At 44.5% G+C, this 27,609-nt stretch overlaps 1 protein-coding gene across 13 annotated transcripts in view; it reads left to right on the top strand.

Moving 5' to 3' along the window:
* Nucleotides 1-27,609, top strand: part of CHD7 (chromodomain helicase DNA binding protein 7) — a 186,911-nt gene that overhangs the window by 62,080 nt on the left and 97,222 nt on the right. For 11 of the 13 annotated variants that reach the window (XM_082719361.1, XM_082719359.1, XM_082719360.1 and 8 more), the window contains one exon: nucleotides 1,284-3,119. In XM_082719361.1, the coding sequence (XP_082575487.1) occupies nucleotides 1,458-3,119 (1,662 nt within the window). In that variant the 5' untranslated portion in view covers nucleotides 1,284-1,457. Of the gene's footprint in view, nucleotides 1-1,283; nucleotides 3,120-26,892; nucleotides 27,121-27,609 lie in introns of those variants that run through there. The other 2 variants (XM_082719370.1, XM_082719362.1) reach the window with 2 other exon arrangements.

Below are 27,609 nucleotides of genomic sequence, written 5' to 3'. Positions count from 1 at the left end.
GGTTGTTGATTTAATTAGCGTTCGACAAAAACACTTTCCTCTTTTGATTGGTGAAGCATTCTTTAACTGCTTATTTTAATCAGATGCGCAAAATCTCTTAGGAACCGTTTAAATAAAATGTAGAGCAGTAGGTAGCATATATACCTGGTGCCATAAACACAGGATGCTGACGGTCTTGCTTTTCTCCCACGGCTCTCATCCTGCCTTGTCTCTGAAGAGGAAAAGGCAAGAGGGAAGCCTGCATGGATAATTTGAACTTTGTTGCGTTAAAGTGATTTTCAGTTTTGACCGGTTTGGCGGGGGAAGGAGGAGTTTTCAGTTTCTTCTGATGAGAACAGTCATCGTCTAGTAACTCCATGCAGCTGGGGTCTCTCTGAGCGGTCACATGGGCTCTGGGTCCATCCCCAGGGTCTGGCACCTGCTGGGGAACCGTGACCTGTGATCGGACCTCTCAGTCTCCAGTGCAGAGTGGGGATGCGCTGGGCCCAGAGCCACGAGTGAAATTGGTCTTCTTGCAGAACGAAAACTTTTTTATTTTGATCTCTTTCTGCAACTTGTATATCCCTGCCATTGAACGTAATGGATTTATGAGGTTATTATACTGTTCGAGGGCATGCTTCCCACCATCATCACGGACGCTCTCTTGTCGAACGTCATCATGGACATGTTCTCGTTTGACACCTCTGTTGCTGTCACGTAGATGTATGTGGGCCGAAAATATCTAATTTGTACGAAATGACTGATTTTGCTATTTGTATAATCCTCTAGTCAATTTAACTAAGTTGAGCTTTTCACAGCCCTCGGTGCCGCGGCTGCTCATCTGATTACACTGCTCAGGGGAATAAGGTTAAGGGCGGGCTGTTGGTAACCAGAGCATTTCCAGGGCTTTAGTTCAGCAGATGGGCTGCTTGGCTATATTCATGCATCTGCTTGCCTGCTGTGGCAGCTGCCGCTGCTTCATGTTGTGTTCTTTTGTTCTGTTCCATCCAAGAATGGAGCGCTAGGAAGTGGAGTGAATGGATTAATTTAAGGTTAAGGTTAGTGTTTTGCTTGCTTTCTAAGTAACCGATCATAATAATGCTTCTGGTAGAAGCTAATGAGTTTCTCTTAAAGTGAACTAGATTTATAAAATACAGCTCAGCAAGGGGGCTAGATTAGTATTGTTGATGGAAACCAAATTCAAATGTGTAAAATACTGGCAGTTTTTATCATTTGTTCCTAATTCTTTGTTTTCTTTCTCTCCCCCCCCCCCGCCCCCTCCCCCACTCCCCGCTCTCTTCTAGGACCTATATCCAGACTTTGCCTGACACTGCAGGGTCCAAGAGAATTAAAGAAATACGGAATGACATGAAGAAGATTAGTTAAGGATTATAGGCTTTGAGGACAGACACCTCGGTGAGGTGAAGCCCAGACAAGCTCCTGAGCTGTAGTGTGGAGGAGCCGTGTGTTGGAAGAAGATGGCGGATCCGGGAATGATGAGTCTTTTTGGCGAGGATGGGAATATTTTCAGTGAAGGCCTCGAAGGCCTTGGAGAATGTGGTTACCCTGAAAATCCCGTGAACCCCATGGGTCAGCAAATGCCGATAGACCAGGGCTTTGCCTCCTTGCAGCCGTCCCTCCATCATCCCTCCACGAATCAGAATCAGACGAAGTTGACCCATTTCGATCACTATAATCAGTACGAGCAACAAAAGATGCATCTGATGGATCAGCCAAACAGGATGATGAGCAGCGCCCCTGGGAACGGGCTCGCGTCTCCTCACTCGCAGTATCACGCCCCTCCGGTCCCTCAGGTCCCCCACGGCGGCAGTGGTGGCGGTCAGATGGGAGTCTACCCTGGCCTGCAGAATGAGAGGCACGGGCAGTCTTTCGTGGACAGCGGCTCCATGTGGGGCCCCCGGGCCGTGCAGGTGCCGGACCAGATACGGGCGCCCTACCAGCAGCAGCCCCAGCCGCAGCCGCCCCAGCCCGCCCCGTCGGGGCCCCCCGCGCAGGGCCACCCTCAGCACCTGCAGCAGATGGGCAGTTACATGGCCCGTGGGGATTTTTCCATGCAGCAGCACGGTCAGCCACAGCAGAGGATGAGCCAGTTTCCCCAAGGCCAGGAGAGCCTCAGTCAGGGCAGTCCTTTCATTGCCACGTCGGGCCCCGGCCACCTGTCCCACGTGCCCCCGCAGAGCCCCAGCATGGCGCCTTCCTTGCGTCACTCAGTGCAGCAGTTCCACCATCACCCCCCTACTGCTCTCCACGGAGAATCCGTTGCCCACAGTCCCAGATTCTCCCCTAATCCTCCTCAGCAAGGGGCCGTGAGGCCACAGACCCTTACCTTTAGTTCTCGGAGCCAGACAGTCCCCTCACCTACTATAAACAACTCAGGGCAGTATTCTCGATATCCTTACAGTAACCTAAATCAGGGATTAGTTAACAATACAGGGATGAATCAAAATTTAGGCCTTACAAATAATACTCCAATGAATCAGTCCGTACCAAGATACCCCAATGCTGTAGGATTCCCATCAAACAGTGGTCAAGGACTAATGCACCAGCAGCCCATCCACCCCAGCGGCTCACTTAACCAAATGAACACGCAAACTATGCATCCTTCACAGCCTCAGGGAACTTACGCCTCTCCACCTCCCATGTCACCCATGAAAGCGATGAGTAATCCGGCAGGTACTCCTCCTCCGCAGGTCAGGCCCGGAAGTGCCGGGATGCCGATGGAAGTTGGCAGTTATCCAAATATGCCCCACCCTCAGCCGCCACACCAGCCCCCCGGTGCCATGGGAATCGGACAGAGGAATATGGGCCCCAGGAACCTGCAGCCGTCTCGTCCGTTTATGGGCATGTCCTCAGCACCGAGGGAGTTGGCCGGGCACATGAGACCGAACGGTTGTCCCGGTGTTGGCCTTGCAGATCCCCAAGCGATCCAGGAACGACTGCTGCCTGGCCAACAGCATCCTGGGCAGCAGCCATCTTTCCAGCAGTTGCCAACCTGCCCACCGATGCAGCCCCACCCGGGCTTGCACCACCAGTCTTCACCCCCACACCCACATCACCAGCCTTGGGCACAGCTCCACCCATCACCCCAGAACACCCCGCAGAAAGTGCCTGTGCCTCAGGTAAGGGAACTCGGATCCTGCCTGCCTCGCAGTAGAAAGGGTAACACGGTAACCTTCCCTACTAGGTATTTTCCTTCGAGTTTCGCAGAAAGCTTTCTCGTTACGAGTGCCTTCATTTTTATCTTGTAAGCTGCGCGAGAATCTCAGTTTTCTCCGGGAGTGTCTCACTCGCTGGCCTATGTGTTTGTTCCCCGACTCAGAGCATCTCAAATCCTTCTGTCCCAGGCATTGTGGGGGGGGTGTTGCGGACATGTCCTAGATACCTAATCCCGGGGCTCTGCTTGCGGGAGTTGCCGCTGCCTGCGGGGACAGGGACGTGGGACTCCTGTTCTTTCTCTTTGCCTGTCTGGTTTCAGAACACACCAGAGCTTGGTTTCCAGCAAAGTTTTCCGTGTTTGTGGCAGTCCCTCCCACCTCTTTTAGAACATTATGGGTTTTTTTTCCCCCTGGGAAACTTCAAAATGTGTTCTTCTGTAATATTTATTTTACCAGCTATTGGATTTATTTTACCAGCTAGTCTTGTAGTCACAGAGATGTCTGTCCCTTATAAATGTTGGTGTTTGTGCCCTCAGTCTAGGGAAGTTATATTGATATCTGTATAGGTACAGACCATTCTGCACGCTCTTCAGAAACAGGTCTTCTACCATGATTTCTACTTAAGTTTGGATGGCATAGGAGGTGATCTTAGAGCTGTTCTTAATGAACTTAGAATTGGTGTGGAAGGAGAAGTCCACCGAAGGACTACACTTGGTTATGTGACAGGTGTCCAGAGACAGGAAATACCCGGGGATGTGGGTGGTTGGCATTTGGCTAGGACTTAGCCAGGAAAGTGAGCTGAGGACTGCATTTCTGGTTTGGAGACGATGTGATAACTGAGGGCATGGGATCTGGAGCTTGCCACAGGGCACGCCAGATGGTGGAGGTCTTGTGTTCTGTTCTAAGGAATTCAGGCTTCAGTGGGGGGAGCTCGGGGTATTGATTAGACAGTCCACAGAAACCTAGGGGACCAGAAGTTGAACTTGAGCCTCTGGTGCAGGGCTGCAAGGGCAGTTTGCACTGGGGATTGATGTGGAAAAGGAAGTGGAAAAGGAAGAGATTAAAGCAATGTGAAAGTAGAAAGTTTTGGCCAGGAAACAAATCTGTGTGGGGTAGCCCTAGTGGAGAGACGTTTACAACAGAGACTCTGAAGCCTCAGCCCTGGTGGGAGCAGGAGAGTGGAGATCAGGAAGGTCTCCTAGGGACCCGGGACACGAGAATACGTAGGGGTTTTGGGGGAAACTGCTCCTAGAGATCTGGCACACTGGGATATTCTCAGCAGGACCCCCGAGGTCAGTGGGAGCTGCCTGGGAGAGAGTTGCTCCCTGTCTCCCCTGGGAGCAGACGCCCAACCTACAGCCCATGGGAAATGACTTGTGAGCCCTGTGGCTCCTGCACCAAGTAAAAGGGGAGGTGAGAAAGCCAATCTGGCAAGAGGCTGGAAGCAGAGAGCCTCAGGGGGGGACATGTGTGCAGAGGAGTTAGTGGAGAAGATCGAACCCTGCTAATTTGTTTTCCCTTATATCAATCTCAAGGCAAGATGCCCCTCTTCAGAACTCACTGAAAGTGCCATCCCTGAGGCCAGCCAGCTGGGGTGCTTTCTAGGGCAGAAATGAATGTGACTTCGTTTCCAGGAATTTTTCTTTTCTTGTTTCTCAGAAAGCATCTTATTGGATAAGGGATGTTTCCGGAGCAATGGTTCTGACTTCTTGTTCCAGCATCTTCTCGCTCCGCTGGAGGACGAGCACAGTTTGAAGGAGATACCCCTGTGGTTGTAATATGACCTCTAGGTGGGAATTGTTGATCTTCTCCAGCTTTCTCTAGTTTTCAGAGCATAGAACATCCCCACAGCCATTTCAGAGGATGGATGTGAGTCCGCGTGGTGTTCGAGTCACTCAGGACTGGAGGGTTTCATAGGTTCTAGACTCTGGGGGACACGAGATATAGCTCCCTTTATCTCCAGTGCCATGTTCTTGGGTATGCCATTATGGACAAACTCAGAACTGTTTTAGGGATGTTTGTAAACAAGTACATTTGAGGTGTTTTTATTTAAGTTCAGTTGCCCTTAAAAATGTTTTGTCTGTCGTATTTGCCTTCTCATTTCATTCTCTTCAGACTTCGAAGCACTCAGTTCTGAAAATAATTCTAGGGAGGTATAAAATCTTGTGAAAAGCATTAACTTTATAGTCAGGAAAGTGTGCGAATTTCAGCTCTGCTACTCATTAGCTTGGTGATCTCAGGCATTAAGGTAACCTCTCTGAACCTCAGATTCTTTATCAGCAAAATAGGAGAGAGAGAGTACCTGTCCCAAAAGGTAGTTGAAATTAATATATACCATGTGCTTAGCATAGTGCCAGCTGATGGGGTATACTCGTGTTAATTCTCCTCCAGGCTTTCGTTCTGATCTCCTGCAATACGGACCTTACTTTATAATTATGTCATTTCACATGTAAATACAAAGTAAAATTTCTTTTATTTTTAAGGAACAGGTTAAATATGATTAAATATAGCCTGAGTTATGAAACATTAAATTTGATTTGTGCAAATATTTCCCCTCCTTTAGCCCATGTTGACAGGTGTGATGAGGATAATGATGTGGTGATTCGAAGTGCTGTCGCATAATCCTAAAAACCTCTCTCTCCCTGTGAGTGACTCACATTCAGCTCTAGCAAATATATCTATCTAATTATGTTTTGCTTTAGAATTACTGAAATTATTTTGCATTTCATATATGATAGAATGGTGGTTCAAAACCATGCTGTGTAGCAGGGGAATGGCCAGATGAGGTTGAAATCAGTGATGTGATTTGCTGAATTTCCACATTCAGATAGGATGGTTGGCTTTTTTAGCTTGAATTTTTCACTTTTTAAAAATGTAACTTGTGCCTTTTAAATGTCTCATGGTCTCTGAACAGGTATTTTCTAGTTATATAACACACAGAAGTATCTTTAAAGATGAATTTAACTTTTTGTTGAAGAGTCAACAAAGGAAAATGTTAGAAAGGCCGAGTTCATTGGACTGTAATGTTTGTTGTGGAGTGTGGCCATAGTTTTTGGTGCTAGCTCCAGACTGTCCTGATTATTTGGTATAGTTTACAAGGGAAGAAAGAAACCTAGCTTATATTTGTTTTTAGTAGATAGTAAGAAGGATATCAGCTCCTGAACCTTTTCATTGCAGACCCATTTACATGCTTAAAAATTATTGAGGACTCCACAGATCTTTCGTTTAGTGCATTATATGTGTTGATATTTATTGTCTTAGATTTAAACTGAGGACAGTTTGAAATATTTACTTGTTGATAATTTAAAAATTATAAGCCAGGGCAGCTTAATAGGAAGAGGGTATGATTCTTGATTTTGGGGTTGTGATTTCAAGTCCCACGTGGGATGTAGAGATTACTTAAAAATAAGTAGATAAATAAACTTTATTTATTTCATTATTTTTGATGATTTTGTTTATTAGAGAGAGAAAGAGAAAGCACAAGAGGGTGGAGGGTCAGAGGGAGAAGCAGACCCGCCCCCCCACCCCAGCAGGGAGCCTGATGTGGGACTCGATCCTGGGACTCTAGGATCATGCCCTGAGTGGAAGGCAGTCACCCAGCTGAGTGAGCCACCCAGGTGTCCCAAACTTTAAAAATAATAAGCCATTGTGTGTTAACATCAGTAATAATTTTAAACGAAAAACAACTGTTTCCCAAAACAACAAAAAAAAGAAAAGCATTGTTTTACATTTTCTCAAATGTTGGATTCTGACATCTGCTGCTGCATAGAGTCTGCGTGCCAGTTATGGGCCTTCAGAAGAGTCTGCTTATGCTCGTTTAGAGAGAATGAGAGGGAGGCAGATTCCATTGCACAGACCCCAGAGCCCCAGTCCCATTCTCAGAACCACCAGCATGAAGAGAAGCGTACAGGCTTTGGAGTCTGCAGCTTTTGAGTGAAAACACCACTAACCACTGGCCCTGTGAGCTTGGGCAGGTGGCTTAACCTCAGGACCTTGGTTTGTTTGTTTTGTTTGTTTTTTTTCCCTAAAATGAGGGTAGGCTGGGGTGCCTAGGTGGCTTAGTCAGTTGAGCGCCCAACTCTTTATTTTGATTCAGGTCATCATCTCAGGGTCCTGGGCTTCAGCCCTGTGTCAGACTCTACATGCAGCCTGGAGTTGACTTGAGATTTTTTCCCTCTCCTCCTCCCCCTGCTCGCGTTCTCTCTCTCTCTCTCTCTCTCACTCTCTGTAAATAAATCAGCAAACAGAGTCTTAAAGAAGTAAAATGAGGGTAGATTTACCTCCCTGGTTTGAGATGTAGCGAGACTAGCAATAATATCTTTTAATATTTAACATGGTGTTGGAGACATGGTGGGGACACAAAAATTATCACTGGGCCAGTGTTCAGAATTGCTTGTTGCAAAGTTTAAAAAAATCACTTAAACACTTATTGCAGTGTTAACTATTGTCAGAGTTGTTTGCCTTCATTTCTGTGATTTTAGGGAACAGTTACCAGATATTGAGGTTCCCAATAATATTGCCCTTTAGGAGAGACAGAAACAGCTTGTTTGGGGTGGGGGGGGTTGCTGGGAGCAGCGGGGTGGATGGTGTAGGCAGGCATCTGCCATGGAAGGCACTCGGCAAGAATAAGCATTGTGTGCTTTGGAAATAGCTTCCACTCCACTCTTAGTGAGGGTGAGGTGGGAGGTCTGGGGGGCGGGGATGAGCTGGGGGGAATGATGGCTTCAGTGAGAAGTGAGGGGTCAGTCTGGGTTGAGAGGAGGCTGGGTGAAAGGGGGAGGAGGGAGAAGAGTTTAAGGCTTAGGAAATAGTGCGGAGATGGCGCCCCAATGCCGCAGTGTCATTGAGAAGTAGGGGCTGGGGTGTGGGAGAGGAAGCTGTGTCGTCTCCTTGTGGGCAGGTTCTGTGCCTGTGGGGTGCACTGGGAGTTTTTTGGCAGGGATGTGGCACCATGGGGTTGGGAGGAGAGCAGACAACGGAATGTGTCTCCGTGCATGGTGGCTGCGGGTGAGAACCTTCTAGAAGGACAGTACAGAGCATCGTTTTGTCCTTTTGAAGCGCGTATCTAAAAAAGACTGATTAAGTGGATTGTCCTTCAAGTTAAAGGCAAATCCCTCAGTTTCTGAGTAAGTTCTACTGCACAAGACACAGGTATCTCCGTTCACAGATTTTGCTCAGGGAGGGCAACTCCTGGTGGAATTTAGAATCTGCAGTGTTGTATCCTTAGAATACTTACATTTTGAATACATTTGTGCCCCTTTCATTAATTTGGGCCTGAAATACTGTCCTGGTCAAGTAAATAGAAGCAGAAAAATTTTTTAAAGAACCTTTAAGGTTGAGGAGATGGATAATAATTTCTGTGTTCTAATTTTTCCCCAGGAGATTAAAAAAAAAAAATTAATACCAACTAGACGAATCAGTGGTTGTAACTTTTCCAGTTCTCTTTCTTTCCATGACATCTTTTAAGTATCTTTTAAAAAATAGCCTTTCTGGGAAAATCCTTTCCTGGTGAATTTCAAGTAGAGTGACTATTCTTCTGAAATTCTCTCAGTACAGCTAGTAAATACAGAATACCAGACATGAGTGGAGTAATTGGTAACTACTGAGTAAATTTTATGGAAAATGTGGCTGTGCATCTCAAGCCTCATTTATGCAAATGGTGACCAGAAGTAGAGAAAGGGGCCTTTTTAATAGAGAGTAGATGCATCTCTGTGAATATTACTCTTGACATACTTTCGTACCCCCATAGATGTCTAGTGGAGATGGGGAGCGCAAAAATATATCTAAGGAAAACCCAGCTTTGACCTAAGGGGCATTCAGGGGCTGTCCTGAGTGTAACCATGTTCAGAGAACAGGCAGCCATAGTTAAGACCTTGGTGGAAAAGCCTGCCCTACCATGCTCCGCAGAGGTAAGGGTAGTCAGGGGAGGCGTCGCTTTCCCCACGTGCTGGTGGCTTGCTGGTTATTTCTTCACGATACCTTGGTTACAGTAAGCCATCTGTCCTTGACTGGCCTTGGCTTTACTGGTGGATCTGGTGCTCTCAGCGGCCTGTTGTTTTCCGGTGAAGGGTGTTAGGTATTTCTTCTGTTGCAATTTGTGTATGCTGCAGCTTAATGAGAACCTCCCTGTGTCTTCGCTCAGCAGAGCTGGTTTATCCCAGGGGTCAGAGATTCAGTGGGTTAAAATGGAAAATACCAAGTGTAGAGTTAAAGCAAAGGAAAACAGTCTGCTCTATCTGTCCTTTCAACCCCCTGTCTGAAAGCATGAAGTGAGCCGCATACTAAACGGTAGCCTTGTCTCCTAGTGGCTTTTATTTTGTAAAAGGGTATTGTTTTCTGTGAGTGTCAAAAATATTGTCGGTAACAAGGAGTTAGTGTTTTAAATTACTTTTGAAGCCGGGATAGTAACCATTGGCTAAGTGTCCTCAGCAGCCTATGAATTTTCTTAACCTTTAAGAAGCCATGTTTAGGTACTGCATTTCAATCTTCTATCTTGTTGTTTTCATTCAATTCCATTAAAGAAATATTTATTGGGGGTTATGTGCTAAGCATTCTATGAAGGGCCGAGGTTGGCAGTGTGGGCAAAGGCAGGGAGGAGATACCGGAATGGACAGGGAGTCCTGTTTTTTAGGTAACAACGGCTGTCGTCTCTTCAGGTACCGCCCGGGTTCTAGGCCAGTGCTGTCCCATGGAAATGTAGTAGGAGTTGCAGATGGAAAGGACACGTGTTGCTTTAAATTCTCTGATAGTTACATCGAAAAAAAAAAAAGAACTAGTAAAATTAATTTTAGTACTATGTTTAATTAACCCAGTATATCGAAGGTGGTATTCCAACACATAGTCAGTAAAAAATTACTAATCAGATATTTAAACAAGTTCTTGAAATCTAGTCTAGCATGTATTTTCCACACGTTTCTCATTGTAGCCCCTCTGTGCTTGTCTCTCCATCACAGGCAGACCCGGAGCCCAGTGCGGCTGCCGGACGGAGGAGTGCAGAGCTGGACTCTTTCAGCTGCAGTTGCTTTGAGTTCTTTTTGAAAACAAGTCAGATATAGATAAGTCTGTGCACATACAAATACGTTTTAAGCTGTTTAATTATGACAGTAAACTTCAACGTAGGTGTTAGCGCCCATTTTGCTTTCTTGTGAGTTTCTCTGAAAGTGGACTATAACCATTTCCGAGATTCTAGTTTCAAGCGGCTTTCGGTTACTTGTAGTGGCTCTTCTCCTCTCCCTGCCCCCGGCCCCCGCAGGGTCTCCGTCCGCCTCACCATCAGTAATGCTTATTTATGACATTGGCTCTCCGAGGATAAGGGAGTAAGCCCTCATCTCTGCTCTCACACAGGCCTCCCTTTCCTCGCCCCTTTTTCGTCTCTGCTGCTTTTTTCTTCTTCATCTTAGCAGTCACTCAGAAAGGCCATTTCTGGCCCTGCAGAGCAATAGTTAGCTGGGGAAGGAAAATTGGGAAGTGAGTCAGGAGGACAATTAGGGGAAAAGCATTGCTAGACCTAACTTGGGGAATTTACCTTAATCTTCACATCTTAATATTATTCTCCATTTGCTGTAGTTACAGCTGTCAATCTATTGGTGGTCTCTAAGTAACCGCGGAGAGAGGGCCCGCACTCTTCCTTTGTTACTGAATAGAGTTCCTTTATCGGTGAAGGAAGTCAGCAGCAAACTTGTGCTTTTGCCTTGCAAAACTTAAGTAGGTGAGGCTGCATCACCGTGGGTGAGGTTTCGTCACACACACACACACACACATATATATTTATTTTATTACTATTATTATTTTTGGCTTAGTGTGAAAAACACAGGAGAGCCTTCTAGGGATTGGGGCATACTACTAAGAGTGGTGCTAGTGGAGAAGTTAAAGGAAGCTGGAAAAGTGCCGAGAGGTTGGCACCATTTAAAAAAGTCAAAAGTCAACAGAGATACAGAGACGCTCATTATCCTGCTTGCTTTCTTCCTGATTTGATTGGATGGTGAGAGGGATGGCCAGGTCTTATTTTAAAGAGTGAATTTATTTATTTATGAAGGAAGGAGAGAAGACACATGCATGCACAAGCAGGGGTGGGGTGCGTGGCAGAGGGAGTGGGGCAGGCAGGCTCCTTGAGAAGTTTACAGCCCGCTGTGGGGCTCCATCTCAGTGTCACAACCTTGAGATTACGACCTGAGCGGAAACCGAGTCCAACTCTTAACTGAGCCACACAGGCGCCCCTCCCTATGTCTTCTTTTAATGATTGCATTAAAATCATCACCCATCCAGGGAACTTGCCTTTTTTTTTTTTTTTTAAGATTTTATTTATTTTTTTGACAGAGAGATCACAAGTAGGCAGAGAGAGAGAGAGAGAGGAGGAAGCAGGCTCCCTGCTGAGCAGAGAGCCCGATGCGGGGCTTGATCCCAGGACCCAGAGATCATGGCCTGAGCTGAAGGCAGAGGCCTAGCCCACTGACCCACCCAGGCGCCCAGAACATGCCATTTTGATTCCCCTGCTTGAAGAGCATATATCTGTTCTGCTTTATAGTATGTTCAGCCTGTTCTCTGCTGTCTTCTATGTTTAATTCTACGCAATTCTTACCACCAATTTCAGGAGAATTCTTAGATTTTAACGCTAACAGTGAAGGCAGAAAAATTTTTTGTTTTCATTTGAAGTAAGAGGTGTTAACCTTGAGAGTAGTGTTGTTTGTTTTGGGCAGGGGCAGCGAGTGGGAAGGGTATCGAGTATGTGGTGGTGTTCGAAGCCTTGCTCAGAGTTTCGTGAATGGCATTCTAACTTAGCTTGTGCCCTTCCTGTCTCTTCATGGGCAGGCTGGAGCAGGTTTGTACCTCTGGGGTATGAATCCGTCCTTCAGCCATTTGGTGGGCTGTGGAGTCCCTGCTCCTCGCTTATTGGGACGGGGGTGGAGGGATTGCTGGGAGCATGGCAGTGTGGATTTCTCAGCTAGTGGATGATTTCTTATGGTTTCTCCAAAAATTTTTTTGGAAGTTTATTATTTCTGAACTTTTTAATGAAGGAGGCATGCATGGACTTGAAGTTTTATCGAATATAGGAATATTTGAAAGTCAAGTTCAGTTTTTAGATCACGCATCTTCCTGAACTCTTACAGCTTAAACATTCTCTAAGTTAAAAAAGCAATCATATAAAACTGTAGGATTAGTCAGTTACGATGTGTTTGTTTTCACTGTTAATGTCAGTATGAAGAGATGGCTAAAGTTTAATACCACTGTGGAGGTTGACAGAAACGGACAGTGAGGACTAATGGAGAATTTACTGTAGTCTTGACATTTCAATGTTACTCTCTATTCTCTGTATTTGTAGCTGTAAATCTATAGATAATCTGTCAGTAACCACAGGCAGAAGTGGAACTGGGGCAATCACCAAGTCGGATGTGCTGACGTTGCTTTAAATTGGTCCATTACTAAGCTAACTCCATTTCTGGCTGCTCAAATATTGCAAAGACATTTTCACAAAGAGAGCTGTTGAAATGCATGGAGGCATACCGTGGATTAAAGGAGATAAGTGAGGGTTCTTTAGGGAAAAAGTTTGATGATTTAGAAGGAGTTAAGTAGTATTTCATTTTTATCAGCTGTTCCTCTGGATACTTTCCCCTTTCACTTCAGCTGTATTCTCTTAAGCAACGGGGACTGTTAACGGAGCGCACGTGCACGCACACACGCGCGCGCGCGCAAACACAGACACACACACACACCCACCCACCCACCCACCCACCCACCCACCATGCTGGGGTCTGATATGAAAGCAGCATTGGTGCTCCGGGTCTTATATCTTGACTTCTTATTCAATCAGGTGTCCCTCCTAACTTGGTAACAATGGTAGAAGACAACTGAAGGAAAGAAATACTCCAGAGCCTGATTTTGGAGAAGGTCTGTCCTTCGAGCTGAGCTTAAAGCTCACACCTTTTGTGTTTGCAAGAAAGTTAAAAACCAAGATATATAAATAAATATTCATGGTGAAAGGAAGAGGCAAAAGAGAACAAAAAACTAAAACCGGGCAGTCGTAGAGCAAAAATACGCCAGATTATAGGATCAGTTTTAAAGTTTCCCTCATTGAAGACTTAAGTAAGAATCCCTTTTTAAAAAAAGGATTATTTATTTGAAAGAGAGAGTGGGGGAGAGAGTGTATGTCGGTGTGTGTGTGGGGGGGGTGGTGTGTGAGGGGTAGGGCAAAGGGGAGAGCGAGAGAGAATCCCAAGCAGACTCCTAGCCAAGTGTGGAGCCTGGTGCAGAACCTGATCCCATGACTCCAAGATCACCTCCCCAGCCGAAGCCAAGAGTCAGAAGCTCAACTGACTGCACCAACCAGGTGCCCCTGAGTGAGAAACCTTTTAATGCCATGCCATGTTGGATGCTAGAGGAAGATTTCAGATTAAATATGAATTTGGCTTTGAGAGTGAGTTAATGGGAAGAGGTGTTCCATTTACTTGCTGCATTTCACGTCTCCCCTGTCATGTCTGGGTGCCCCTGCAGCTCTGTCCAGTGGGCCACATGCTGGTCAGTAAGCCAGGGAGCTGCGGTCTCCACTGCCTGTCGAGGTGCTGGCATTCAGGAGTGCAGACCGTGGGCTTTACCCATGTGGGAATGGCTCCCGAAGTTTACTCTTCCCGTTTTTTGCCTCATCAGAAAATTGGGTACTTGGTGTTCCTAAACTTGTTTCCTGAGGATAACAAGTACCAATTGCTTCAGATCATTGTGGGGGCTAAATGAGATAGTGGCTGTCAAGTTTTTAGTACAGTGTGTGGCGTGTGGTAAGTCGCTGATGAAAGTTAAGTATTTTATTGTAACTATTGCTAATGTGGTGTGTTGACATGAGTTCTTGGAATTTCTCCCCCACTTTCAACTTCTCACCTCAAAGTAGAAAAGCTTGCCCTTTATCTTGTGAAACAGAACATTATTATATCAATGGCTTAAAAATCAGTTTATTGGAATTCTATAAAGCAAACAGGAATTCATAATATTTTGAGGGTGGTTGGAAGTCGCTGTCATATTACATTTCTTTTTCATTTACTCTCTAGGAAATGGGGTACTATATATAAAATACCAACCTTCTCAGTGTTTAATTTCTTCCCACTTTTAACCAAGGTCAGATCATCTCTTAGATTTGGGAACTTGAAGTGTCGGAGGTTAAGTTGACATCCTGTTCTTAGGAATGTTAACTAGTATTTCCTCTAGCATCCAAGAATTACACACTCCTTTATATAGTAATTCTTGACTTTATCAAATGTAAACTTACAACTGTTAACCACAATATGGCGATTCATTGTACCCCATTGTTTTTACCAGCATCTTCCTGTATTTCCATGCTGTATTCCCCTATATCTGTGATGACATCTTCCTGTTCCTGTGGAACAGTGCCAGTGGCGGTTTGAAACTCCGCTGGTTTGTGAGGGCCATCCCACTTATGATATTTTTAATGTTTCTTTATCCTAATCTGTTTTTTTTCCCTTAAAATGTAACGTCATTGTTTCAAAGTGAGACAGTCACAAAAGGGAAAAAAGAGGAAAAAAAAGAATCGTTGCAGTTTGTTGATTGAATAGCAACATTTTTAAAAAAGTGGTCAAAGAAGGTGGATCACATTTTTTTAGTATGTGGGGTTTGCAATTTGGGGAACATTTGTTGTACAACTCAATACCGTTGCCACTTAAAAAAAAAATTATTTGGCGAGAGAGTGCATGGGGGTACAGGGTAGGGAGAGAGGGAGAGAGAGAATCCAGAAGCAGACTCCTGCTGAGTGTGAGTCTCCTGTGGGCTCCATCCCAGGACCCTGACAGCTTGACCTGAGCCAAAGCCAAGAGTTGGCCACTTAACCAAGAGTTGGCCTCCTGAGCCACCCAGGCACACCAGAAGTTCACTGTTTAGAGCTATGGAATTTTAGAGCTAGATAGGAGAGCCATGTGATTTAGGAACGATCACATATCTTTCTTCCATTTGAATGCAAGGGAAAGGACCTTTTTGCTTTTCATCTTCCAACTTCATACACTATAATTTTTCCTTTTTTATAAAAATATTGGGGAGCATCTGGGTGGCTCAGTGGGTTAAGCACCTGCCTTTGGCTTAGGTCATGATCTCAGTATCTTGGGCTCGAGCCCCGCATTGGGCTCCCTGTTCAGCAGAGAGCCTGCTTCTCCCTCTGCCTGCTGCTCTGCCTACTTGTGCTCTCTCTCTCTGTGTCAAATAAATAAATCTTTAAAAGAAAAAATATTGAAGAAGAACAGGATTAAAAAAAGTAGATGGAAAACCTGTTGGTTATCAAATATCCATCAGATGTGTGTTTATAAAATATCATGTATAAAGTTTGTATATATTTATTGAACTATAATCTACATATACTCTGTGAATATTTGAAATGCTCCCTTTGTATTAAGGAAACACTGTAGAGTGGTTGCCATCCAGCCCTGGTGTATACTTTCATCTAATTCAAGATTTAGCACCTCTTCAATATACTTAACTGTGTACTGAGGTTTGTCAGAAAGTATCTAGTACTTTCCAAGTTGTTTTTCAGAAAAAAGTTTGCCACTTGTTCTTTGATATCACACTAATAATGTGTTTGTAGAAAATGTGTGAGCTCGTACTGTCTGTGAACGTTCCCGTGATGACCAAATGTTCTGTATTTGCTCTGTCCTATATGGTAGTTACTCGCCACCAGTGGCTGTTGGGCACCTGAAGCGAGGCTCATGAGAGTGAAGGACTGAGCATTTAGTTCTTTTTAATTTTAGTTAAAGTTAGCCGTGTATAGCTAGTGACATAGATATCTGACATCTCAGCCATAACAAACTCTTTAGATTACCAGGAAATAAGGTGTAGGGCACAAATAGAACCAGAACAGGGTTTTTTTGTCACCTGTGTCCCTACTCTTTTAATCTCTCACCTCTTACCAGGTGGACTTAAAGCATGGGCACTCTGTATCTTTTGGCCCTGTTAGATGGTGATAGAATGTAGTGATTCATACGTGGTAATGCTGACACAATGCCCATTGTTATTTTTGGAATAAATCCTTGCTGTCTATCAGCCAGTTGTTGCTAAACATGGCATACTATTTTAATAGTGTGAATAGAGTATCTTAGTTTAAAAGTATAAGTAATATTTCAGAAATTTATTATTTAATTTTTTTTTTGCCAAAGAAGTCTTAGCCATAAATGGTTTGTATGAAACATTTATTACTTGGTTTTGTAAGTTAGAAGCTATCACAGTTGATGAATTTTTTTTTTCTCCCCTTGAAAAACATTTCTCACAATGTGATACTAGATTCAGTCTCCTTGTTCCTGGAAGAAAAATTTCAAAGTGTGTTTTCTCCAGTGCTTATGGCTGACAGCTATATCTTGCTTATTGGTCACTTCTCATATTTCGAGGTGGGTGTATATCTTTTTTTTTTTTTTTAAGTAATCTCAGCACCTGTGTGGGGCTCAAATTCACGACCTCGAGTTCAAGAGTTGCATGCTCTACTGGCTCAGATGGCCAGGTACCCCTGTGTGGCTCTCTCTTGAGCAGAATGTGCTAGTGGCTATTTAGCATTGAAGACAAGTAGAGAAACATTAGTTGTTATAAGATGTTACTTTAAGGTAAATTAGTCATGTTCTAAGATTGATCTTGTCCCCAAGTGGCAGAGGTTAAATGAAATAATAGAAATTTGCATTATACTCCTTAGTTGATAGTTTTCCAAAAAGGACTGGAGGGTGGCCGGAGATTGAGAGAGTTGGTGTGTGGGGGGGGGGGGGGGTGAGAGAGAGAGAGAGAGAGAGAGAGAGTGTCTGTGAAGTAGAGACAAGAAATTGGGTCCTGGAAATATAAGGACAAGGAAATACCGCAATTTTTGCCTGGACTTAGCACCACATTATATTCTGAGCTTCCTGATTAGTGTACAAAGGGAAACATGGCAAGATGTGTAATTCTCATCAAAAAGAAAGAAATATCTTTTTCTTCTCAGAAGGATGTTTTTTTCCTCACTTCAAATCCTAAAAGGAATTTTGTGTGGTATGTTTTCTATGTGTAGGAGATATGACTGACATTACTGATACGTTTCTTAGCTAGGGGTCGTTTTATAACAAATATAGAAATAGTTGTTTCCCTTCATGCTGGTTTCTATCATGCCCCTTAATAATCCTGTCTGAGAGTGACAATGAGGGCTACATGGTGACAGCTGTCTTGCGAGGGTTACATTGATCTGACCTAGGCAGCGCATCTCAGAGATCCTGCTTGGTAACTCAGGTGGACTTACACTGCCAAACGTGGATGGGTTGCATATCTTAGGCAATATCCCCTAGATTTTTGTTCTTTTAATTAGGTCATGAATAGAACCTTGACAGAAGATGATTTGACAGATTCTTCAGGTCATCAATAATCTAAATTGTTGTGACTATATTAAATGCCACTGAATTGTTTACTTTAAAATGGCTTATTTTATGTCTGTTATGTGAAACTCAATAATAATTTTTAAAAAGAGGCTTAAGTACTGGTTTTCTGTCTTATCGGTGGAGAATAGACCCTCTTCTTTGGAAACCAGATAAGAGGGGGTTGTAGGGTGAATGTTTTGTTTTGGAATTTGAATTCCTCACATGCATTGGTACCTGGGTGGAAATCTCTCACCTTCTCATGGTACTTGGGGGTCATAACAATGATTGTAGGTAGATCGAGTATTTCCCCTAGAATTAATCAGAATTCCAGAGTAGCTCTGTCCAGTGGAGTTTTCTGTTATGATGCAAATGTCCTCTATACTGTCCATTATGACAAGACATGTTAGCACTTATGGTCATGAAGACTTAAAAATGTGGCTAGTGTGATAAAGCAACCACATTTTAAATTTTATTTAATCTGAACCAATTTAAATGTAAACAGCAGCATTTGCCTACCGATTATATATTGGACAGTGCAGTTTTAGTCGTATTTGATAGAGCAGTAGTACTTAAAATCTTTTGTCCCCTAAGAGAGTTTTGAAAAATTAAAAAAAAATTTTTTTGTTTTTGTTTTTCAGTTAGGATAAATGCATTAAAATTCTTGTGTCACCATCATTTCACTGAGTGGGCTTTTGTGTCCTTTCTTCACACCTCTTTCAGAGGAAGGCATTCTCAAATCGCCATTTGATTGGTGCCCCAGAGTTGTTTATAACTTAGAGCGATGTACTATAATAAGGTTTGGGATGAATGAAAGGCATTTTGGTAAAAAGAAGTGATTGTAAAAAGGAAGACGGAAAAGGAGAAGCAGCAGAAGGCTGGTCGTTTTTCTTAGAATGTGTGCGTTCCTTGGGAAACTGGAAAGTGACCCCTCAAATTCTCCCTGGCCTTCAGAAACCCCTCAGAGCTCTCCATGCTCACACTCATCCTGGTTCAAAGACCACAAGAATGTCAGTATGATGTGGTGCTCTTAGTTTCTTCTGCACACCAGTGTCATCGAATGTTATCTAATCAGAGACGCCCAAGCTGCTGGTGTGGGCCTCACGGTCCCTACTCCAAAGCAGCTCAGTAGGGACTTGAATGTGTGTCCAAGGCTGCGGAGGCCTGCTTTTAAATACAGCGGGGATAGTTGTGGCCCCAAAACACTTGAGAGCAGGTTTTGCCTCCTGTCGAAAATCCCGAGTAACTTTTCTGTAGATTGTTGAGTCGCCTGGTCTGCTCGTACATCCACTGGGATGAGTTCGGTAATTGAACAAGTTGGCTTTTGCAGGACACTATGTAGTTGAGAAAGGAGCGTGGTTGCCCTGGTGGACCTTGGAAGGTGGCTGGTCTTGGTGGGGTCGTTGTTTATTCACTTCTTTCCTTCACCACACATGTTCAGTGACTGATGCATATGCAATAAGTGCTGAAAACGTGAAGATGAACAGTACCTTGTCCTTGCCTCTGAGCTCGCCTGTAGCTGGTACTGAGAGGTTAAGCGTGTGTCTGTATCATCATGTAGTAAATGCTGGTGAAGAGGGAGTACTCTTTAGGTACGGTGATGGCACAGAGAGAGACCGTTTTGTTTGGGTTAGGGCTTTACAGAGGCTTCTAGCTTTGGAAATCTAGAACATATAGACGTTCAGAGTTGATTAGAATCTTTGGGATTGACGCAGTTTAACAAGATGGTACTTGGGTGTGTGAAGACTGTGGAGGCCATGCAGAGCTTTACATTATTTACATAATGTACAGTTCCCACTGCTGCCTCTTTTTGCTGTCAGCGTACATGGAAGTCCAGATTCATAGTGCAGGGAGAACAAAGGTTGATTTCCTTGAGTTTTACTTTATTTAGGACTTTCATCCAGCCTCTTCTGTACCTCTGCTGCATAGCAGAGCTCCCCTTCTTGGTCGAATTTTCCTTGATCCCTTGTATCCTTTGGTCCTTGTTGGCTAAATGGCTAAATGAATGTCCTTTGAGTTCTTAGCATACTATACCTTTCCTGTTAATACCTTCTTTCTTCTTATTAGGTTTGATAAAATTGATTATTGTGTAACTTTTTATTTACTTTATTTTTCTTGAATGCACTTGGCTCTTAGGGTTTCCAAAACTCATATAGGTGCCTTTTCACTGTTCTTTAAGAGATGTTTTCTTTGGTAGATGTTTCTCTCATCTATATGTTTTTATCAATTGAACAACACTCAACAAATATTTATTACTGCTTGTTCTATACCGGGGATTGTTCTAGGCATAGCTATGAGCATAGCAGTGATCATGAAGCTAACATTCTAGTGAGAGAGGCAACCAGCCAGGTAACTTCAAAATGTGTGTGTATGTGTGTGTGTGTGTGTAATATTAAGTGCTGTTAATTATGAAGAAAAATACAACTGAATGAAGGGATAGTGAACTATAGAGAGTGATATTGTAGATAAGTTGGTTGAGGAATGCCTCCTTGGGAGGTAACACTGAGCAGAAAACCTGAATAAAGTAAAGGGAGTAAGCAAGTTATGCAAACATCTGAGGGAAGTGAGTATGGCCTGTGCAAATGCCATGAGGCAGGAGTGTGCTTGGTATGTTTGAAGGGCAGCAAAGAGGCCAGTGTGTTTGGAGTATAGTGAGTGAAAGAGAGGTAGGAGCTTCGGTTGCAGGAGTAACTGGGGGTCGGATCAAGTAGGGCATTGTAAGCCATATTGTATGGAGTTGGAATTTTCTTGTGAATGAGTTGGAAAGTTATTGAGTTCTGAGCACAATGTGATATAATATATTGTGTATTTTAGCAGGTTCACTGCTCTTCTCTATGAGGACTGGATAGGGCCAGTGTGGTAGTGCAAGGGGACAGTTGATCAGGCAAGATATAATGGTGGCTTAAATTAGGGTTGTGGTAGTAGGAAGTGAGAACAGATTTCATGTAGTGCTGACAGGATTTACTGATGGATTGGAAACAGGGTTTGAGAGAATGAGAGACATGAGGTTTTCAGCTTGAGTAGTTGGGAGTTCAGGAATACTGAGAGAAGCGGTTAGGGCAGAAAACTCACATTTCACTCAGACATGTTAATTTGGAGCTGCTTACTAATGAGACTCAAGTAGAGGTTTCAGATGGGCAGTTGTGTAAGGGAATTTAGAATTTAGGGGAGGAATTAGAGTTGTCATTATACAGATGGCATTTTCTGCCATAAGCCTGGACCATGTTATCTAGAGTGGATGGGTAAGAGAGAAATGTGAGGAGAGGACCCTTGTGCAGTCCCTTATTTCATACTCTACACCAGGAGATCCAGGACAGTATGACGAGAAGAGTAGTCAGGAAGGTGGAACAGCATCCTGGAACCAAGTAGGGAAAGGGTTGCAGGGAGTGAGGGAGTCATCAGTTATGTCACGTGAGGCTGAATAAGATGAGGACAGAATCTTGCCTGTCTCAGTCTTTATTTTAAAGATTTTATTTTTAAGAAGACTCCACCCAGTGCTATAGACTTGAACCTATAGCTCTGAGATCAAGAGTTATGTGCTCTTCCAGCTGAGCCAACCAGATGCCCTGTACCTGTCTCAGTCTTAGAGGTCCACCTTTTTCATATTCTTATATGCTTCCATACAGCATAATGAATTAATTCTTCTTTTGTTGTTGAATTTTAACAGAAGTCTGCATCCGAGTAGTAGTTCACTGAGAGGTCGTTATAATAGCACTTAGCATCTACCATGTACTAGGTGGTATTGGCTCCTGAGACACAAAGATGAATAAGAAAATCCCTTCTAAAGTTCTCAGACTTGTAACCTTGGAAGAGAATGTATGTACATTTTTTAGGGCAATGCTCAGCACAGTGAATGTGAATATTGAATGAATAGCGTATAAAAGCTAACGATAAAATGGTTATAGTTCATTGGTGGCAAGACTAGGATTAGATTGACTTTTGGTTTCTATTCTCTTTCTTCCAGTGGACATCATTTTTTTTTTTAAAGATTTATTTATTTATTTTAGAGATAGAAAGAGAATATCGAGCAGAGAGAATATCAAGATACTTAACTGACTGAGCCACGCAGGCGCCCCAGTGGACCATCTTTAAATGTGAAAAATAGCCATCTTAAAGCTTATGAAAATATTTATGGGAGGTTGTCTGCTTAAAAAACAGCAGTGCTGCACTTCCAAGGTACCACACATTAGTAGAAAGCTTTCAGTCAAGATGAGCAATCAGATTCCCATGACGCTCTTGGATAAGGGATCATACCAGTTTTTGTGCATTGCTTGTTCCACTTTCCTGTTGTCTTCTTTTGCTAAAAGTGAAGGAGAATGAATGTGGCGGGGTGAGGGGCAGTTTGGGCAGGGCAGTCTATGGTATTGCTTGAATTGGCAAGCTAAGCATTTCTTTTAAATTCTTTTAAAAGCATTTCTTTCATCTTTAAAATGGATGTAAATTTTGCAATCCACTTAAGTATATCCTGTTTGCTTAGCTGTTTAGTTGTTTAACACCCCCTGCCTCTGCCCCATCCCCAGCTGCGCCCCACCCCCCCAAGGAAATATGTGCTTTTTTGGTTGTTTTGAAGCCCTGTTGGTATACTTGCCTTGTGGTCTTGGGGAAGTGCTTATGTTGGTGGTTTCATAATATTTTTACTTCACAACCTTGTAATCAGACATTTTTTTAAAAGTTTAGATGCATGTCTCAGTTGTGTGGAGTTAGTAAAATCTTCAGAAACCCTTGGCCAGGGCTGGTAGAGAGTATCTGCCTGCTAATTCCTCTTGAGGACTGGGGATGCCCCGGTTTCCCTTTGGTAAGAAATGTGAGGTTCTGCCTAGACTCATCTGGATAAGGAATGAGGACTGCAGTACTCCCTTCTTTGACCTTTCAGATACCATGGGAGGGGGCCTGTCTCCTCTGGGTCTTCACCAGTCTTGTATCTTCATGAACTCTCTGTGCAGGTTCTCTCAAAAAGTTCCTCCTCCTCTTCCTCTTTTTTTTTTTTTTTTTTTAAAGATTTTATTTATTTGAGAGAGAGAGAGAGAACATGAGTGGGGATTGGGGGCAAGCAAAGCCTGGCGGGTTCAATCTCAAGACCTTAGGATCATGATCTGAGCCGAAGCCAGACGCTTAACTGACTGAGCCACCCAGGTGCCCCTTAAAAAGTTCCTTCTTAAAAAACAACCAAAGCCCTGTCTTCTTCTAGATACAGCCCTTGCTTTCTTCTCCCCAGGCACAGTGAACTGATAATCAGTTCTTTCAGACCTTCTCATCTCCAGGCTTTTGGCCCAGAATAGTCACCTGCAGTTTAGAAATGGCTTCTTCTGCAAAGCCTGTTCTTACCTCACCAGTGTGGGCTCTGGACTGTTCCTCTGTGCCCCCACAGTGGGTCATGTTCTCCCCATGTTGTGATCCTTCATCTTGGAAGGCAGTAAAGCACAGTGTTGGACAGCGTGGCCTTGGAGTCCTGGTTCTCTGCCTTATGAGCTGTGTGATCTTGGGTGAACTGCATAGCTTCTCTGGGCCTTAGTTTCTCATCTCTAAAATGAGACTTCTACTAGACCCTGTTAAATCCTGTTGTCAGGAAGATGAAGTGAGGTAATACATGTAGTGTGCTCGCAGTTGTAGCTGACTACACAGAGTGTCTGTAAAGTCCAACTGCTGTCCATGTCACATTGTAATATTATCACTGCTACTGTAATATTTTTACTGAAATACTCTGCCCCCCTCCTGTGTATTCCGAGCTGAGTGAGATCAAGGTTTCTGTCTGTCATCTTCTTTTGTACCCTCAGTGCATGGCACATGTATTCTGAGGGTGTTTGTCCAGTGTGGTATGCTGCGGCAGGTGTGAGAGAGAAGAGGTCTGGGAGCTGTGGGGAGAATGACATTCAGGAACCCCCTGTGGAGGAGACACCTCCTGGGCTGTGTCGTGTCTGACAGGTGGAAGTCAGCCGGGTCTGAAGGTCAGTGGGCAGCTGCTCCGGGTATGTGGGGAAGGTGAGGCTGCACGGGTGGGGCCAGCAAAGAAGCTGAGCAGTGCCCCGGGCAGTGCTGTCCAGGGGGACAGGATGTGAGCCACATGTGTCATGTAAAATTGTCTAGTCACATAAAAAACAACAATAGTGAAAGTGATTTTATAATATTTACAAAATATTTTTTCAGCATGTAATATTTGTATATTCTTTCAACAAATACTATTTAATATACAAATCTGAATGAGATAGAGGTCGGTTCCTTTTGCTGCTGCTGCTGTTTGAACTCTTTGAGCCCTGGTGTCGTTTTACCCCCTCAGGGCAGACCTGCCACATCCCAGGTGCTTGGTAGCTGCTGTCTGCCAGCGGGGGCAGCGGATGGCCTCAGCCTCAGGAGGACTGGGTTGAGAGGTAACGGGTCTGGAACTGAGACAGCAGCAGTGTGCATGGAAAGGTTGAGGAGGGGGAGTAGGACCACCATGCTGCCCTCTTGGGTACTCTGTGAGCGGTGGCTAAACTGCTGGGCTGAAGAATTCAGGAAAAAGAACACGAGATTTTTTTGTTTGTTTTCAGGAATCAAGGGGCGGGAGGTTAGGATGGTGAGTTGGGTTTTGGGACTGGAGGTTTAGAGTAGGACCTTGGACTCCGTGGCTCAGAGCTTCATCTGGGGCTGTGTGATCTTGGGGCCTGGCAGGTGGAACGGAAGCTCTGTGGCACACCCAGCACCCGCTCCCTGGACCAGCCATTTCCCCCTCTGCCCACCGCCCATTCAGGTGTCCTCTCTGGTTCTCCCCCTCTCTCTGGTTCAAGTACTCCCTTCGAGGACTTCAAGGGAAGATAGATGGTCAGTCTCACACCCCCACCAGTAGATGGGTTGTGGTCAGAGCCAGCAGGAGAAACATATATGTGTCAAAATTTGCAAACATGTTTCAACCTTCCATCTAAAATGACTGAGAAGTGTTTTGCAGTTTGTAAGCCATTCGAGTTTTAAAGTTTATTTTAAAATGTACACACTCTTAAATTCTAAGCTATTTTTGATACAAAGTATAATAGTTCAGCAATTCCTAGAAAAGGTACTGTTTTCATTTTTAGAGGTCAAACTGAGAATTTTCTAGGTCTCTTTCCAGGGAGTGCTTCTGTTGGGCACTGTCTCTGTGGGAATGAGATGAGTGCTTGCAATGAGTTCACAGTAGAGAGGCAGTGCTTGTCGTCTGTTGAGTCCTACTTAGGATAGTCAGAGGTGAGGTGATGATCTCATCCATCCATCCGTCCATTCATTCATTCATTCATCAGTGAATGTTGTTGTGCATTTATGATGTGCCAGACACTGTGAGGTTGTAGAAGTATAAAAATAAGCTATTCTCCCTTTAAAAAAGCCCCAGTTACACAGGAATGTAACTGCAATGAAGAGAGAGAAATGCAGACTTGTATGGGATTAGGTACTTAATTATTTCAGGGCCAAGAAGAAAAGGGATGGTTGAATCAGGGAAAAAGAGTGCTGGAGAAGTTTGTGCAGACAGAACCCAGGCCTTGCTGAAGGACCACAGACGTTTCAGCCTTGCCTTGGACCAATCAGTCCAGTGTGCATTATGTGTGCCCACACTCTTTAGGTCCACAGTGGCCAAAGGCATTCTTCTGGGTACCACGGAGGTGCAGCAGCTCTGAGGTGTGATGGTGGAGGGCGGGGGATGGCTGTGTAACATCCAAGTGAGGCTTGGGGAGACTCTGACATTCACTCCGTGGTTGCTCAGCCTGCGGTGTCAGTCTCCGCTTTAGGTGTTAGGGACATGTACACGCGTACGCGCACACATGCACACACTGTGTATACATAGAAACAGGAGCATAACGTGCTTTCCTTCGGGACTGTAGTGCAGAGGGCTAGAAGGATCTCACAGTAAGTAGTCAAGCAACATGGTAAGTAGTCCTTGGCCTCGGAAGAGTGTTTGATCAGGCCTCAGGAGGAGATTAGGTTTAGTTATATTTCGAAGATTGAGTAGGAACGGGCATTCCAGGCAAGGGGGTGACACATCTACAGGCACTAAGTTGGGAGAGAGCAAAGTGTGTTCTGTGACTGTATTTGTTAGCCTGCGCCGGCGCATGTGTTAGGTGCAGAGAGCAGAGGTGATGGGAAAGATGGAGCCGGCAAGGACCCTGGCCAGCCACACTGGGAGTCTCTGTTTTAAATGCCATTGGTGGGGATCGTTGACAAATTGTATGAGCAAAGCAGCACAGGTAGTTTGTGTTTTCGAACGACCTCTCTATCCCCATACAGAGAGCACACGGAACAAGGTGAGCCCAGCGGCAGGAGGACTGGGAAGGAGAAGTGTGGGTAGGGTCCAGTGAGGGAGAGGGACAGACAAGGTTGGGTGAGTGGGAGTCATAGTGACAGTAACCAAGATAGGAAAGCAAGCTGGTGGAATAAAGTGCGTTGGATTTTTGGGCTGCTGATTTTAAGGTGCTGAAAGAAAATCGAGTCCCAGGTAGAATCAAGTATCTGGATTTGCTGCAAATGAGGGAGGAATGGTCAATGACGAGGTGTAAGGTGAATACTGGTGTGGTAGCACAGAGGTTTCCCTTCTCCAACTTTGATTTTTTGAAAAATTTTAAAGCTATAGAAAAGTTGAAGGAATAATGCAATGAGCTCCTGTTTGTCCTTTCCCTAAAATTGCCAAGTATTATCACTGTGTTACATTTGTGTTTGTCTGTTACTGCCTAAACCATCCTGAAGGAAGCCAAGGGAGATAGCCATGGAGGTTTTGGGTAAAGAGCTCCAAGGGCAGAGGCAGCTTGTGCAAAGGGCCTTGCCTTTGTCCTTTGTTGTTTGTCTGTAAATAAGGAATCTATGCAGTTGGGAGTGGAAGAGCACAAAGGAGGATTATAGGAGATGAGATCAGGGAAGCGTCAGGAGTCCATATCATTCACATCGTTTAAGGTCTTGTAGCCATGGCAAGGACTCTAGATTTTACTGTGAATGAAATGAGCAAATTTTGGAGGTTTTGAAGAGAGCTGTGACATAGTCTGATTTACATTTCTAAAGGATCCCTCAGACTATGCAGCAAATAGACTGGGGTGGAGGACAAAGTTAGAAACCAGGGGTCAGTTATAGAGGATGATGTATACAGACAAGGTCTTGCAGTGCCTGGACCAGGAGATTATTGGGAGAGTGGAAGGGGCAGCCAACGGGACTTAACAGATTGGATCGAAGGAGACCTAAGTGAAGAGTCAGGGATGACTTCATGTTTTTGGCTGCTTCTGCTGGTAGAGTAATAATGTATGGCATTGGAGTTTGGTGGACAGAATTAAGGATTTGTTTCAGAATGCATTAAGTTTGAGATGCTTGTTAGGACATCGAAGTGAATATATCAAGTAGACAGTTGGATAGAGAGGTGTCGAGTTCAAGAGCATGGTCTGGGCTCAGAAAGAACTATGGGTTTCATCAGTCTGTAGGTGCTCTGTAAAGCAGTGGAACCTGAAGAAAGGAGGAAGCCTGCATGGAGCGGAGATCCAAACATGGAAGCTTGGAGCATCTCAGAAGTCTCTTGTGGAGAAGTTGACGAGAAACTGGCCAAGAAAGAGCCTGCAAGGCAGGAGGGAGAGGACTGTCCTGGAGGTGGAGATCGCGTGAAGAACCTCGGAGTGGGAAGTTGTGTCAGGTCCTGCTGTGAGGTGAGGAGCACTGAGAGGGAGAGGAGGCATTGGAGATCACCTTGATGAGAATATTAGAGTGGCTACATAGAGCAAAGATGGCAGTGAACGCAAGGAGGAGGAAGACAACAAATATGGTCACTGTCCTGAGGATTCTGCCCAAAGGGGAGCAGAAAAGATGGCAAGAGCCGGAGGAAGATGTGGGGTCAAGTAAGGGTCGATAAATATTTGAAAAACTGAATGGGCCGTGGAAGGATGCCGTAGGTGGAGAGAAGAGTGTAAAGGTGACAGGCAGATCCGGAAGTGGGTTGGTAGATAAATTTGGAGGCTAGAGCTACTTGGTTCTTTGTGGCAGACTTCTGGAAGGGGCCAGGTAGACTTCTCTGAATTACTGAAGAGTGTTCCCTGTCCGGGAGTGGCTGGAAGCCAGCCTGGAGTTTGGCTTGAACTGGTGTCTCCTGGCTCGCGAGGCTCCCAGGGCTCTGGTAGTGCCCGTCAGTGCTGCTGCAG

Source organism: Mustela nivalis (assembly GCF_964662115.1).
Source record: "Mustela nivalis genome assembly, chromosome: 2".
Classification (NCBI taxonomy): Eukaryota; Metazoa; Chordata; class Mammalia; order Carnivora; family Mustelidae; genus Mustela; species Mustela nivalis.
The sequence above is the reverse complement of the archived record's forward strand: the minus strand, read 5'-3'. Positions and strand labels throughout refer to the sequence as shown.